Source organism: Musa acuminata, chromosome BXJ1-3 (assembly GCF_036884655.1).
Source record: "Musa acuminata AAA Group cultivar baxijiao chromosome BXJ1-3, Cavendish_Baxijiao_AAA, whole genome shotgun sequence".
NCBI lineage: Eukaryota > Viridiplantae > Streptophyta > Magnoliopsida > Zingiberales > Musaceae > Musa > Musa acuminata.
In genome coordinates this window covers 40,804,571-40,818,998 of record NC_088329.1, presented here as the reverse complement: position 1 = coordinate 40,818,998, position 14,428 = coordinate 40,804,571, and the positions used below count along the sequence as shown (strand labels likewise).

Sequence of the window (14,428 nt, the reverse complement as noted above, 5' to 3'; positions counted from 1 at the left end):
GAGAATTGGTTTCACCTAATGTCATAAACAAACTTTTAACATCTGGTGTGCCACAGTATTTCTCTTTGCCACTTTTGAAGCAGCACTTGCAAATGGATTAATTAATTCGTTCTGGAATTGTGACAGTATCGATTTAACTTTCTGGACGATGACAAATCGAAGAAATCTAATTTTATTGTGATAAAACTAAAGCACTCGGGTGTTGGCCTCGTGTGTGTTGTCGTCTTTGTGATCTCTGTTGATTGAAGTCCACACCGCTAGACATCCGAGGCGTGTCATCGAAGAGCGTATCCGCATCGAAGCGATAAACCGAATAATAGATGGCTTGCAAAACTTGCGATCGTTGCCAGCATCATGGCGTTCCGGGGGAGGGAGTGCCCATCAGGACATTAAGCCGTACATGTGTGAAGGATCGACAACGATGGACGAGGCGTGACAAGCCGCAACAAGCAATTGCGTATGAGAAGCGCGCAGTATAGCTACAGAAGTGGCAAGACTCAGGAGATCAAATCTCAACCGTCCGTTTTTTTTATGTTAAAAGGCCTCTCGCCCTGTCGCAAAAGGTACGATATATCAGTTCCTTTAGCTGGGGCCTTCTCTCTCTCTCTCTCTCTCGGCTCTGTTTCCCACTTGTCATTGTCTTCTGATTTCCGATTTGATTGGGTTCGTCTGCCGAGGAGTATTTTTATTTGAAGATTTTTTCCTTCAATTTTCTCTTTGACCGAATCTTCAGTTGTTCGATCGGAAATGGTGAGTGAACGGCTGCCCTTGCTGTGATCGACGCTTTGTTTCCTCTTTTCCGGTTCTTGGCCTGTTGACTAATGAGAGTTGTAACTTGTCCAGGACTGGACGAGTGATAACGAAGTTAACGAGGAGTTCGAGTGGGACAGCGACGACGAGCCGACGGCTGCAGCGAATCCTCCTACTCTGCCTTCTGAAGACATTCTTGGTCCATCCAACAAGGTAATCACCCCCTTTCGTTGGAAACATAGAATATGGGAAGTACCTTTTGTCTCTGTATGATTCCACTCCTAATATTGTTTGTTTTTCTTTCTCCAAATTATTTTGGAAGTTCTTGAGTAATTGCTTTTAGGGCCATCTTGGTTAATTTTGTTCGAGTCTATAAACTTATTGAGTCTTTAAGCTTTTAGGGTTAGTGGCCACCCGGTTAAGATGTTTATTATGGAATCAGAATAGATCATGAGTTTGATCGTGCGTGTGCCCTTTTTTTAGGGTTTTTTTGGCAAAGGGTAAGCGGTGGAGGCGGGGTTTAAGCCCAGGACCTCGTGGTATTTTTTTTCTTCTGATATTTAATTAAAAAATATTTGTACAATATCTTTTCTTCTTGCATCATACACTTGGATTTCGTACACACGTTAAATTTAAACCAGTTGATAAATATGTTGATTTATATGTTGTATCCTATCCTAACAGCTTAAGCTTTTGGCATTACGTAATGCCCAATCAAATCCTAATCATATGTGTTTCTATATTGTTTTGTCATGCATGGCTGTTTATGCAAATTGGGAACTTGAGAAAATGGAAGAGTTTTTCTCTTGTGGCTTCACATCCACTTGGGAGGACATATTTGCTCCATTAGTAATAGTACTCTTTACCATAATAAAACAAAAAGATAAATAATTACTTTTTGAAGAGTGTAGGGTATCGACAGCATGCCTTTGGTATTATTGCTTGCTAATTTTCTTGTACAGGCTAATGATGGCCTTAATTACAACCACTGTTTTATTTGACAAAGTACCATTTAGAAAGGAGGCAGACAAGGCCATCATTTTTTTATGACGAAAAATTTTTGATTTGGGTTCCAAGATTTCGAAAACCTTTTCTGTTATTGTTCTTCCTGTTTTTGCTGGATGTGCTTCACTGATGTACTTTGTTTTATTCTAAGGCTTGTGATGCTGGTCCTTCTCGCCCTGCGCTGGCTTCTCACTTTATGGGGATGGGATTTTCTGAAGATATGGTGTTGAAAGCCATCAAGGAAAACGGTCAGTGCTTTGTGTTGCATATACACATCACAGCATTTGATATTTTGTCTGACTCCCTTGACCTGGAACTGTCCTATATGAAGGAGAAGGAGATTCTGAAGCTATACTAGAAACACTGCTTACATATGCGGTATATAGTACTGTCGTTTAAATAAACCTTTATTGTAACTTTTGGATGCCAAATTGATCCAAATACTTTGAATTTTCTCTTTTTCCTAGTTGTTAATGTGTTTTCTGGATCAAGAAGAGGTCATAATTCTATATTCTGTTTAACAGGCTATAGAAAAATCACCTGGAAAGCTTGATCATTCTCCTAGTGATTGTTCTTTAGCAAGCTGGGGAAACAACTTGGATGATGATGATGATCTATGTGATGTTGATGACTTTGAAGATGAGGTAATCAATTTTGTTGACTATTTAGATGTGAGATAGCTGCAGCATACACTTTTATAGACTTCAAATGTTTTACATAGTATCCTTATTTATTTTTAAGTCCCTTGTCTTTTCAGAGTGTTAATTTTTCTCATGGCAGTTGTCAGTGATATTTAGAAATTTTTGAAATGCTTTTTATAATTTACCAGTATGAGATCGCTGCTTCTTGTTGTTACGAGTCAATATTTCAATCAATTTTTTTGTAGGAAATTTGTATATACTCTGAGATCATTTATTGCAGTGACTTAAAAAGCGCTATGCGTCAAAAGGCGTTAAGGTCCAAAAACGCCTGAGGCGCTAAGCGCTTGCCCGAGCGAAACGAGGCGCTAAAATATAAAAATATATAATATAATTAATAAATATAATTATTTAAAATTTTAAATAAAAATATGCTATTAAATTAAGAAAATCTAAGGGACAAAATCATAATGTCACATTAACAAAAAGTTTCAAAATTCAAAATAATATATTATTAATCTAATAAATACAAACACTATTATTAGTATACTGTTAACAGTATACTGTATACTGTTAACAGTATACAGAAGAAGAAGAAGGAAGAGGAGTGTAAGGGGTGCTGACTGAGAAAAGAGGAAGCGACAGCGGTAGCGGCGAGCAGTGGCAGTGGGAGCGGCGACAGCGGCAGTGGTAGCGAGCAGCGATAGCGGCAGTGGCAACGAGCAGGGTTAGGGTTGGGCAGCGACAGCTGATATCGGTGCTTTAGTTGGTTCGATTGAACCAACTAAAGCATCGGAGACCGAACCAGACCTAAAACACTGGTTCGGTCGCCTGGTTTAACCCAGGCGCTTGCCCGAAGCGCCCAGCGCCTGGGCTCGGGCGAGCACCCAGGTGGTGCCTCTTTGAAGAGCACCGCCTGGAAGTGAAGCGAGGCGCTCGGGCCTCGCCTCGCCTCGCCTGAGCGCCTAGGCGAGTGCCCGAGCGCCTTTTTAAATCATTGATTTATTGAATGAACAATGTTTATTGAATGAGTTACATTTACAATATGCAGTTGTTACATCCATTCATTTGCCAAACTTATTGGCATTGGGTTAATTGCCTTACTAATTTTGCTACATTCACTAGCTTTGAGGTTTCTGGTTTGAGGTTAAATGGGATGTTACCTGGCATGCCAGATACTATAGACTGCAGAGTACCACTGTGACATACTAAAGACTGCAACGTACCACCATGACATGCCAAGCCGATGGTGACCTGGCCCAGAGTACGCCTTTATTCTAGGTGTTAGTGGTAGTTACATGACATGCTCATGATACAAGGGCATTCAAGCTTTGAAGATTTGTGTTACAGCCAGAAGCCTGGTCTAGAAAGTAATATTTTCCAGCCCTTTCCCTGGGCACTTGAGGGCACAACTCTTTTCCAATTTGAGGTAATGTTGTTTCATGGAGGGTGGAGATTATGATCGAGGAAGATGCAATGGGTATAGTATATACCAGAAAAAAAATGATATAGTATATACCTCAAGCTTCAGCTTTCCACTACTCAGAGTCACTAATGCGGAAATTAGTCATAAATATTCAAAAGTTTGTATTCACTTCTCCAATAAGACTGTGTTTCATACTGTTGGTAACATGGTGTTCCTACATTCTAGATATCATGACATTCTATTATGCAGATCTGAAAGCTTATATTATGAATTAAAGGTGCTTTAAAATGTAGTCATTCTGAAACAAGATTCGTGACCTATAATTGTAGTAAATATTTATGAAATTTAATATGGATATATGAAAGGAAGCACAGAGTTATTACTTAACAATGAGATAATCATAAGGCCAAGGATGATCCAATTTGCAGGATGATGAATGTGGTAATAGAGAGGATTCCTTGTTTGCAGGACCAAGGATGATATAATCTCAACTCTGAGAACAATGATCATGGTGTATCAGTTAAGTATGTCATCTACATCATCTGCAATTGCTTGGGAAAAGTTCTTTTGTGTGTAGTGGCCCTTTTTTTCCCGATAAAGGCACATTAGATATTATAATCCCTGTATCGTGGTTTTCTGGACTTGAGCCTGTTGTGCTTGTCGCTTTGATGGTTACAATATTGTCATCATCTGCTATAAGACATTGATGGATTTAGAGCATTTTGCTTCTAGAAAATATTCTATGCATTAACTCTGCTGGTAATGTATATATATTTTCTGTCAATTGATGGGAATTTATTTTTAAATGCCTCAATGCATGTTCACTTGTCGTACATACGTTGCATTATTAGATGAGATTCTGTTTTTTATGACTATTATTTATTACATCTATTAAATTTTGGTTAAATACCTATCTAATTGTATGATTGAAATCTTTTCCTTGGTTTCTTGGTCACATGCAAACACTGTCAAAAGCTTAACACCAGCTTGTTGGTAAACGTTTTCTTTGATTTTTTTTCTCTTACTTTGTGACAAAATTCTGAAAAATGGTTCAAGTACTTATGTTCCTGTTAAAATCATGAACTTCACTATGCTAGGTGGTACTCCTATGAAATAGATTCCTTCTTGTTACTTGCTTGACATCTGAATATTTGAGATATGAATGTATTGGGGCTTTTGAGTGTTTTCAGAATAATGCAGTGCTTAATCAAAATACTTTGACTAAATATTTATTTGATTTATTTTTCTGCTGAAAATTTGTTTACAGGAGTTCAATATGGATCTTTCTGCAGAAGATAAGAAGTTGTTGACCCTAGTGGAGATGGGGTTTTCCACCAAAGAGGCATCTGCAGCCATTCATAGATGTGGTATGACATCTAGTTGATGCTTGAAGCGATACTTGTTATATTGTGCAAATTCAGAAAGTTAACGTCTGCATCGTGTCTTCAATGAACTTGCTTGATCTATTGTATAATTGCTTATAAATAATTTTGCTAGAGTTGACATTTAAATTTGGTCGATGATATTTAATCCTCTCACATTCATTCTCTTGTATATGTTTTGGACATGTGTATACACATTCATTTTTCTCCATGTATTAATTGTGGTGAAGTTTAGTGTTGTCTCTTCCATAATATAACTGCCACACCCCCAGATTGATATCACATAAATGTGAGAGGACAATTGAATTGATTTATAAGGCCAGAGTGTCTACTACTATTAGCTTGGGATTTAAGATTTCAGGCCACATGGTTTCAGTTCTATCAAGTTAATGGGCTAGTTATGTTGTTCAGTTTGTGACAAATGGTATTAAAGTAAGGTTGAAAGGGCCCAAATGAGAAAGAACTACTCATGGATGGGATTGGAGGGTGAATCAAAGCATGAAACCTCGACTAGGTTTGATCTCATATACACCATACTAGGCCTTGTTTTTAGGCTATCTTGTTCCTTGACAAGAACGACAAGCTTTGGCCTAGGCAGTTTGGACCCCAGTTTGGTCCCATATTGGATATGGAAGGATAATTATATAGGACCAGAGTGGGTATACTATTATTAACTTAGACTTTGGCACTTTGCATCACGTGGTTGTCCTATCAAGTTAATGAGCCAGTTATTACATTTGGCCAAGTTTGTGTTGATAACAATAAGCTTTCTGCTGTTAAACTTACCTCCTTAAATTTCTTCTGCAGTTAAGGTTTCCTTTCAATTATTCAGACGTATTAAATTAGTACTGATGTCGGACAGCATGATATAATAATTTGTTTAACTTCTATTTCAAGTAAAAAAACATCATGATGATTACATCAAGTTGCAATTATTCCTCACATCAATTGTTATACCATGAATAAACAACATTTATATGTCGCAATGGGTGCCTGCTAATAAACATGTACTCATATTTGGCAGGGAAAATTTGTGATGTTAGACACATAATATGAGCCTTCTGTAGATGTGGCTTTTCTGTAGGTTGTACTTGGCACAAACTTCCATGAATTCTGATGTTCCCTTCTTCAAATTCAAATCTTTAGAACTTGATTCGTGCATTGTAGTAACTCCATGATGCATTATTTGTTTGGAAAATTTAAATTTCATGCTTTGCAATCATTTCCAGAACATTTTCTTTGATGCCATCACACAGTAGATTATGACAACTTTTGGTTGATTCCCACCTCACGATAGGAGAATCCTCGTTTATGGTGAAGCTAATGGAAAATTAGTAATTTGTATATCCATTTGACTATTCTAGCTCACAAGTTTGCTGAATCTCTTTAAAAGCCTGTGAAAATAGAATTTTTTGCTGTATACTGGGATACCAGGGCACTCAGCTGCATGTTTGCACAATTGACATTGTGGAGTAGTTTTTAGAGAACAGACATTCAGAATCGAGCATGCTTCCCCAACTAGTTGTCATGAGCAATGCATTTTTCTTCATTGTCCTTTCAACTACTTATTTTATTCATTCTCACTGTTCTTGTACCAGGTCCAAATTCTTCTATTTTGGAGCTAGCAGATTCCATACATGCTGCTGAGATAGCGGAAAAATTTGAGAGTCATTTGGAAGAATCAACTTACACCAAAGATGAGGTACCTCATATCTATACGTTTTGCTAGATTTTTTTTCCATGTAGATTTAATATAGTCTATTTAACCAATTTTGTATAACAGCCTGGAAATTATATTTATGGTTGTTCAAGAGGTAAGAAAAGGGGGCTTGCAGAGGAAACAAGCAGCAAAAAAAGACGTTTTTTAACTGAGAATGAGTCTTCTATGATCTCTATTCCCAAGCCAATGGTTGGATATGGCATTCCAAATCAAAGAATGCCTAAAATATGCAGAAAGCTACCTGAGTCAGCCATTGGTCCACCATATTTTTACTATGAGAATGTGGCCCTGGCACCAAAAGGAGTGTGGGAAACTATCTCACGCTTCTTATATGACATTGAGCCAGAATTTGTGGATTCGAAGTACTTCTGTGCTGCTGCAAGGAAAAGGGCGTATGTTCACAACCTCCCCATCCATGACAGATTTCCTCTTCTTCCGATTCCTCCAAAAACCATCCATGAAGCACTCCCATTAACAAGAAAGTGGTGGCCTTCCTGGGATACCAGGACACAGTTTAACTGCTTGCAAACTTGCATTGCTAGTGCAAAACTAACAGAGAGAATCAGGAAAGAGCTTGAAAATTATGATGACATACCATCTTTAAAGACACAACAGTATGTTCTTAATGAATGTCGAAAATGGAATTTAGTTTGGGTGGGACAACATAAAGTTGCTCCACTAGAACCAGATGAAATTGAAATGCTTCTAGGATTTCCTAGAGATCACACAAGAGGGGGTGGTATTAGCAGGACTGAAAGATACCGATCTCTTGGGAATTCATTTCAAGTAGATACAGTGGCTTACCATTTGTCAGTTCTGAAGGATATGTTTCCAAATGGTATAACACTTCTCTCACTGTTTTCCGGTATTGGGGGAGCTGAAGTTGCTCTCCACCGGTTGGGAATACATCTGAAGACAGTTGTTTCTGTGGAAATTTCAGAAGTAAATAGAAATTTACTAAAAAGTTGGTGGGTGCAGACAAACCAAACAGGAACTTTGATTGAGCTTGTTGATGTCCAACAGCTTAGCAGTGATAAGATTGAGCAGTTCATCAGCACTTTTGGTGGTTTTGATTTGGTAGTTGGTGGCAGTCCTTGTAATAACCTCACAGGAAGCAACCGTCACCATCGAGATGGGCTTGAGGGTACACATTCTTCTTTATTCTATGATTACTTCCGCATCCTGGACCTTGTTAAATGTATCATGGGGAAGAACCTTTGATTCCACTGAACATATACTTCTAACTCTCATTAACTTGATGTTTTTGATGACATTGCAAAATCCTTAAATTAATTGGGTTTTGCAAGGCCAGTTCATGTTAAGGAGGTCAGACAGACATCTATGATGATTAATCTCTTAATGAGAGTTCTAATTGCTCTTTTATTTTGATTATTTTCCCTTGGGAAAAGAGAATTTATGATATGTTAGACAACTGTGTTGGTCATCTAATTCTCGTTGTTGCAAGTTTATATTTTCATTATTTTTCTTACAGTGCTTATGTTTATTGTTAATAAGAGTATGTACTTAAAGAAAAGATTGAGGTCAATTTCATGGTGATTAGGATTGAGGTGATCTTTCATTGGGTCAAATTAAGTCTACTGTTAATCTATATCTATCCTAGGCATGAACATTTATAAGTAGGTATATCGAATAGGTAACCTTCACTAAATTCAGTTAATAATCAAGTTGGCATAGAATTGTACTTTATTGAGAAACTTTTGTTGCATATTCTGACTTTGTGACTGACAACTTTTGTTGCATCATGTCAACAAACCTGAAGATTTGAACTCAGCATAAACTGGATCAATATTGTCATGGAGTATCAGTCACAGGATCCTTATAGTAAAGAATTTTCCAGTGGACTGAGGAAGGAAGCTTGTGATTAGAATGACACAAAAAGTTGCTATTGTTGCAACAATATATATCAGTATATAATGGGATAGGATGTTGCTGGTGCAAGCTGAATATTTTGATATTGTTATAGCTGTTCAACATGAGCATGGGATGTGTAGTGCTCAGAGAAAAAGAAAAAAGAGATCACAACTTCCAATGAGGATGGCAAACGTTTAAAAAGGCAACGGTTTATAAGAATGATTTCTCATGTGTTTAGAAATTTGTACAACAGAATTATTTCCACTTTTATCTAACATTATTAACTGTGCAGGTTTACATCTGTGTATGTACTGGTGTTGCATTTCCACTTTTATTTGACATTATTGATGGTTTTACTATAAGTTTTGTTCTCTAATCTACTCACAGTTGTCATATGGGGATCATTGTCTTTAAATGGTAGTTTGAACTTGCAGAATGTTAACAGAAAGGGTTTTATGGTTGAGATTGTCTAGATATTAGAAGAATGCTGAAGAAGCTTATAATTATGTTATGCAAAAGCCTGTTGTAGAGTGCAAGTTTTCGTTGTTTCTTGTGTCTATTCTTTCAGGGTTTTTCTTGATTGCAAAATTTATCAGATTTGTCCCGGTGAGGCCTGAAGAACCATGAAAAGATAATTCATAACCAGACTTAGGTCTCAGCAGCTGGCAAGCAAGCCATGTCATATATAGATGGGCAGTTGACACCCTAAATGGTGGCAATTGAGAGAACCTAAGCCCCAGTGAACATTTAAGACACTGCCTATCTGTATTTGTTTTGGCCCATCTTTTGGCTTTATTTGAGCAATGACATCATAATTCAATTTACATTTTTCTTGCTCAAGTTTCCAATTTATACCATCAACAAAATATTATACTTGCCATATGTTGGAATGCATGTTTAGCTCTCAGATTTGGTGTGATGAATGACATCAAATCTGCATCTATGCTTTCCATTCATGAACTGTATTCTATGTCTGAAATTAATATTTTGTTTGGGTTCTAGCTCCCATGTTGTTGTCAGAATTCTCAGTCATTTCAATATTTGTTATATTTCATCTTGACATACTGAATATATGCAAAAAGTCAGTCCTACATATATACACTTAACTGCAATTATATTTTAATCATAAGTTTCATCTCCAGATATTCCTCTTACATTTCTTATAGTTGTTAATGCATCTGCAATGGAAAGATAGATATATTCTAGAGCTATGTTCACCAGATGCATTTTCCCTGCCCTGCCCTAGAATATGTAGTTTCTTGATTCTGGTACTACGAGAAAGTTCCGAGTCTCAGGACATCACATGCCTATCGGACCACCTGAATAAGCAAATTAGAGACTTAAAATCATCGATTTTAAGACCAAGTTATCTGATTGCTTAATTCTCTGATTACGCAGATTGAGACATGCTTAGCCTCCAATTGCTTTGAGATTTTGCATCTGCTATTTTCCTGTAGAACTGTGTTTAAAATGTTTGCTACTAATCAAAATCACATTCTTGTGCAGAATTGTCCATTCTCAGGTTCATTCCCATCAGGAATGGGATCATATTCTCAGCAAAAGCTGCATCCTATAGTTTGATGTTAAATTTTGTTGCCTCTATAGTTACCACCAGGTCAATATGTGCCAAAGTGATGGCTTATGTTATATATTTTGCTAGATCTATGAGGTGTGTGCTAATTGTAGGAGAAATCAACTGATATGTAATCCAAAACAAATCATGCAGGTGGGTGATAATATTTGTCCGTGCCGAGAATGTTGCTTGATAATATTGTCTTTTTCATCTGGATTTCAGGACCCAGCTGGCAGATTGCGGTGAATTCTTTTTCCTAATCTGTTCTGGTTCTTTTCCGTAGTTGTTTGAGATGGGTTTTTTTTTGCCATGCATGTAGAACTAGCCACTGAGGAAAGACTATTGCATAGAAGCTTGATTACACCTGCTGATTCAAATGGCTAATTTGCATTGCCTTATTGTTAAATTTTAGATTGACAACATTATATGCCTAACAATTACTGTCGGAATTGCTAGTTGTTTTGTGGGTTTCATGGATTTGGTGCTGCCCACCATGAACACAAGGTTGCCTTGTGTCAGCCAAATGATCGAGATGTTATCTTATGCTACGTACCCGAACTCACTGGCAGCAGGTTTGGCAAGAATCTAGTAGTATTATCATTTTGTTCTGCTAAGAATCTTGGTGCAGCAAAATCTAACATAACATCATGGGATTGCACTTGCGGTTGCAGTATCGGCCTTATTTTGCGGGAAGATATATGTACAGCTAATCGAGGAAGCGAGCAAAGGCGGCCACAAGTAAGCGACTCCATCGGAAAAGGCCCAATGAAACACTATATCTCGGCTTTAGAGCTGCGAGATGCAGATGCACGGTCGCCTGCACGGGGTATTTACTTCCTCCAAGGGAGGCAACTCGGGCGGCGTGACAAGTAAGATGGCGCATTCGGTTGACTCAGAGGCCGCCAGGGAGGAGGAGGTGGCGGATCCTAGTGGCTGGGCGTCCGGGATGTAGCAGCAGGAGGTGGTTCATGGTGGCGCAGAGGACGTGACACAGCGGTAAGAGGCGGTGGATCATGTGGCTGAGATGACATGACGGAGCAGGAGGAGGAGGTGGATCCTGGTGGTTCAGAGGTCTCGATGTAGCAGCAGGAGGTGGATCATGGTGACGGAGAGGGCGTGACGCAGCAGTAAAAGGCGGATCCTGGTGACTCATAGGACGCGACGTAGCAGCAGGAGGCGGTGGATCATGGTGGCTGAGACGACGTGACGCAGCAGGACGAGGCGGATCCCGGTGGCTGATAGGCCGCGACGCAGCAAAGAGGCCATGCATCCAATGACCTGAGATGTCGAGGCGTCGGTGGTGGCGAAAGAACAGTAGGCAACGCACCGTCGTGGGCGAGAAGTCGCGTCGCATCCGATAACCTGAGACGCCGAGAACGAAGAGGAGGCGGCGCACGTAGCTGCCGCGGAAGCAGCGGTACAACAGGCGGCAACGCACGGTACTGGCCGAGACGGTCTGACGCGACGAGAGACGGCCCATCTTGTTGGCCGAGAGGTCCCGACGCAACAGGAGGCAGCGCATCCCGGTCTCCTACAAGACACAAGTGGAACTGCACACCGAGGCCGACTCAACCGGAGTCGCGCGCGGCTTGCTAGGCCTCGCCGAGAAACGACACCATGTCTTGGTCCCAACGCTGCAAGGCTTCTCTGACGACGGGCCAACGGGAGGTGTAGTATGCGATGCCGGAAGACAAGGATTACTACAAATGTCATCCTCGGGCAGCACAGACTAGAGGACGGCAACCTCTCTCTGTCATGGTCCGCCGGATCAGCTCCACCTTGTCGCCTTCACTTCACTCCAGATCGCCTGATGGGCTTAGCACGAGGCGCGCCATCGTCAGGTCTCCTTCCTTCCACACCGACGAAGCTTCGAGGCACATATCGACGACTTACTCGTGGGAGAACTTGTCAATGATGAAGCAAGCTTTGCACCTACGGAGGGTTTTATAGAACCTAGAAAGGGAAGGGCTAATGACTTATTATCGGTAGTTACACCTCTTTAGGATCATAATTTTTAGATTTAAAAATTTATATTAATTTTTTTTATAATTATGAAAGTAAAATATTTAAGCTTATTTATTCAAATATTATTGATTTTATTGATAGAATTATAAAAATAATAAATAAAAAATATTTTTAATGTTTCAGTTAGTAACGATGAACGATATCGATGGTAGCAAATGACGATGTCATTGGGGTGCGTAATTGTTGTTGTGAATGAGAAGAGCGACGACGAGAGATGAGGACTGCTTTGCATCAACATCGATGTTAACATAGTTGTCAAATAATTCTTTCGTCGTTCTACATCTACGTCGGCATCAATACAATTGTCAAACGGCAAAATGGCCACTTGGCATTTGTATCGATATCAACATAAATGCAAAGTAGTATCACTAAGACAATTGCGTTGACGTTAATGTTGTTGAGTAGTAAAAGGGTTAACGATGTAGATGTCGAGTACTCATTTCATCGCTTGACAGTGTCGGTTTGTATCTGCGTTAGCATCATTGCACATGTTAAAGCGGCCTTTTCGTTGTCTCTGCATCTGTCGGCGTTGACACGAATGCAAAATAACGTCGCTCCATTATATGTCGATATTGATGGAGATGTCGAGCGATCGTTTCGGTACTTGGTAATTATGTGGACACTGACGCAATTAGCATCCCTTTTGCTACACGACAATTGTATCGACGTCAACACAGATGCAGAGTAGTGCACGATGTAGAGCAGCATCAGTCTACATTTTCGTCGGCAACGACACAGTTGCTAAGCAACATCGACGTAGATGCAGAGCGGTCCTCATCCACCACAACCACTCATCCCCAGCAGCACCGTCGTTTGTCACCACCAACCGAAACATTAAAATTATTATTTTTACTCATTGTTTTCATATTTTCGTCGGTATAACCATCAATATTATAGTAAATGAACATAAATGTTTCACTTTCATAACTATCGGGATTTCAATATAAATTTTTTGATACGGAATAATCTATAATTAGCCTAAAAGGGAATTAGCGTAGATAAGTTTCATACAAAATGATCGTTGAAGTTTTTTTGCAAAAGTATGCATATACGATACAGATATAAAGATGTAAACTAATTTAGTCGATAAATACTTTCATAGTTTATCATAAAATCTTAATCGGAAACATCACTTATCTTTTATAAGAAAAAAATAAATTCACGGTTAGAAAAATAAAATCAGCTTAAATAAATTTTTTTGAATTCCCAAATAATATTAATTATCGTTATTTAAAATAAATAAATTTATCATTTTAATTATTTTTTATGATAGGAAAGATTTTTTTTTCAAGCAAGAAAATGAGTATCGATGATGAATAGTTCCATATAGAACAAAACAGAAAACATTTTTTAAAATGGTTTCTGATGAGTAGTTTCGTATTCGATAAGCAAATTTATTTTAGTTATAAAAAAAAAATACATATCTTAAGCAATGCATTCTTTTTCCCAAATCCAACCAATCATCATTGTTAGAAATAAATAAAGTTATCCTCTTAGGTAATTTATGATAGATAGGACTGATATTTCAAGCGAGCCAAGGAATCTTATAGGAGAATAATTCAATTTTCGTTATTACGTGAATAAAACTAGAACAATTTAATTTTCGTTATTAGAAGAATAAGACTATCTTATGGGGGAAATAAAGAGATTCCCAAATCCAACTAACCATCATTGTTACTCAAATCATCTTGAGCAAGTTATATTTTATGATTACAAGTCTAACTAATGATTTAAATACTCAAATCCCTTTCAAACCTCAAAAGGATGGATCCTCCCACCACCACGGGATTGACACTCAAATCTAATGACTCAAACTATCTACCTGATTAAAGAGTATCCCAATCCCATTTAAATGGATATCCTAAATACCACCAAAATAAATCCAACTTGCTACCATCTTTTTGAATCATTATATTTAGAATAAAGGATATTAAAAAAGGAAAAACCCGAGTGCACCAGACCCATTGGAGCACCAATGCACACACAGCCTTACTCATCCAAAATTTAAGTCACCCACGACACTACCATTATATTCTC

The 14,428-nt window shown here is 38.5% G+C and overlaps 1 protein-coding gene across 5 annotated transcripts; it reads left to right on the top strand.

Moving 5' to 3' along the window:
• Nucleotides 1–586: 586 nt before the first annotated feature.
• LOC135585287 (DNA (cytosine-5)-methyltransferase DRM2-like) lies at nucleotides 587–10,562 on the top strand. Of its 5 annotated transcripts, XM_065138087.1 has the most exons (10): nucleotides 587–750; nucleotides 844–963; nucleotides 1,907–2,003; nucleotides 2,087–2,133; nucleotides 2,280–2,399; nucleotides 5,087–5,186; nucleotides 6,800–6,903; nucleotides 6,985–8,065; nucleotides 10,300–10,408; nucleotides 10,520–10,562. In XM_065138087.1, exons 1-10 carry the CDS (start codon nucleotides 748–750, stop codon nucleotides 10,557–10,559), a joined length of 1,821 nt encoding a protein of 606 aa, XP_064994159.1. In that variant the 5' UTR covers nucleotides 587–747; the 3' UTR covers nucleotides 10,560–10,562. The 5 variants fall into 5 exon arrangements, with proteins under 5 accessions (XP_064994159.1, XP_064994154.1, XP_064994166.1 ...); XM_065138082.1 differs by having other exon boundaries at nucleotides 10,300–10,562; XM_065138094.1 differs by lacking the exons at nucleotides 10,300–10,408; nucleotides 10,520–10,562 and adding an exon at nucleotides 8,702–10,283.
• Nucleotides 10,563–14,428: the final 3,866 nt, after the last annotated feature.

Excerpts from the sequence above, each read along its gene's own strand:
- LOC135585287 (XM_065138082.1), top strand. Across the intron at positions 6,904-6,984 it reads CAACTTACACCAAAGATGAG|CCTGGAAATTATATTTATGG; the intron begins GTACCTCATATC and ends TTTGTATAACAG. Across the intron at positions 8,066-10,299 it reads CCATCGAGATGGGCTTGAGG|AATTGTCCATTCTCAGGTTC; the intron begins GTACACATTCTT and ends ATTCTTGTGCAG.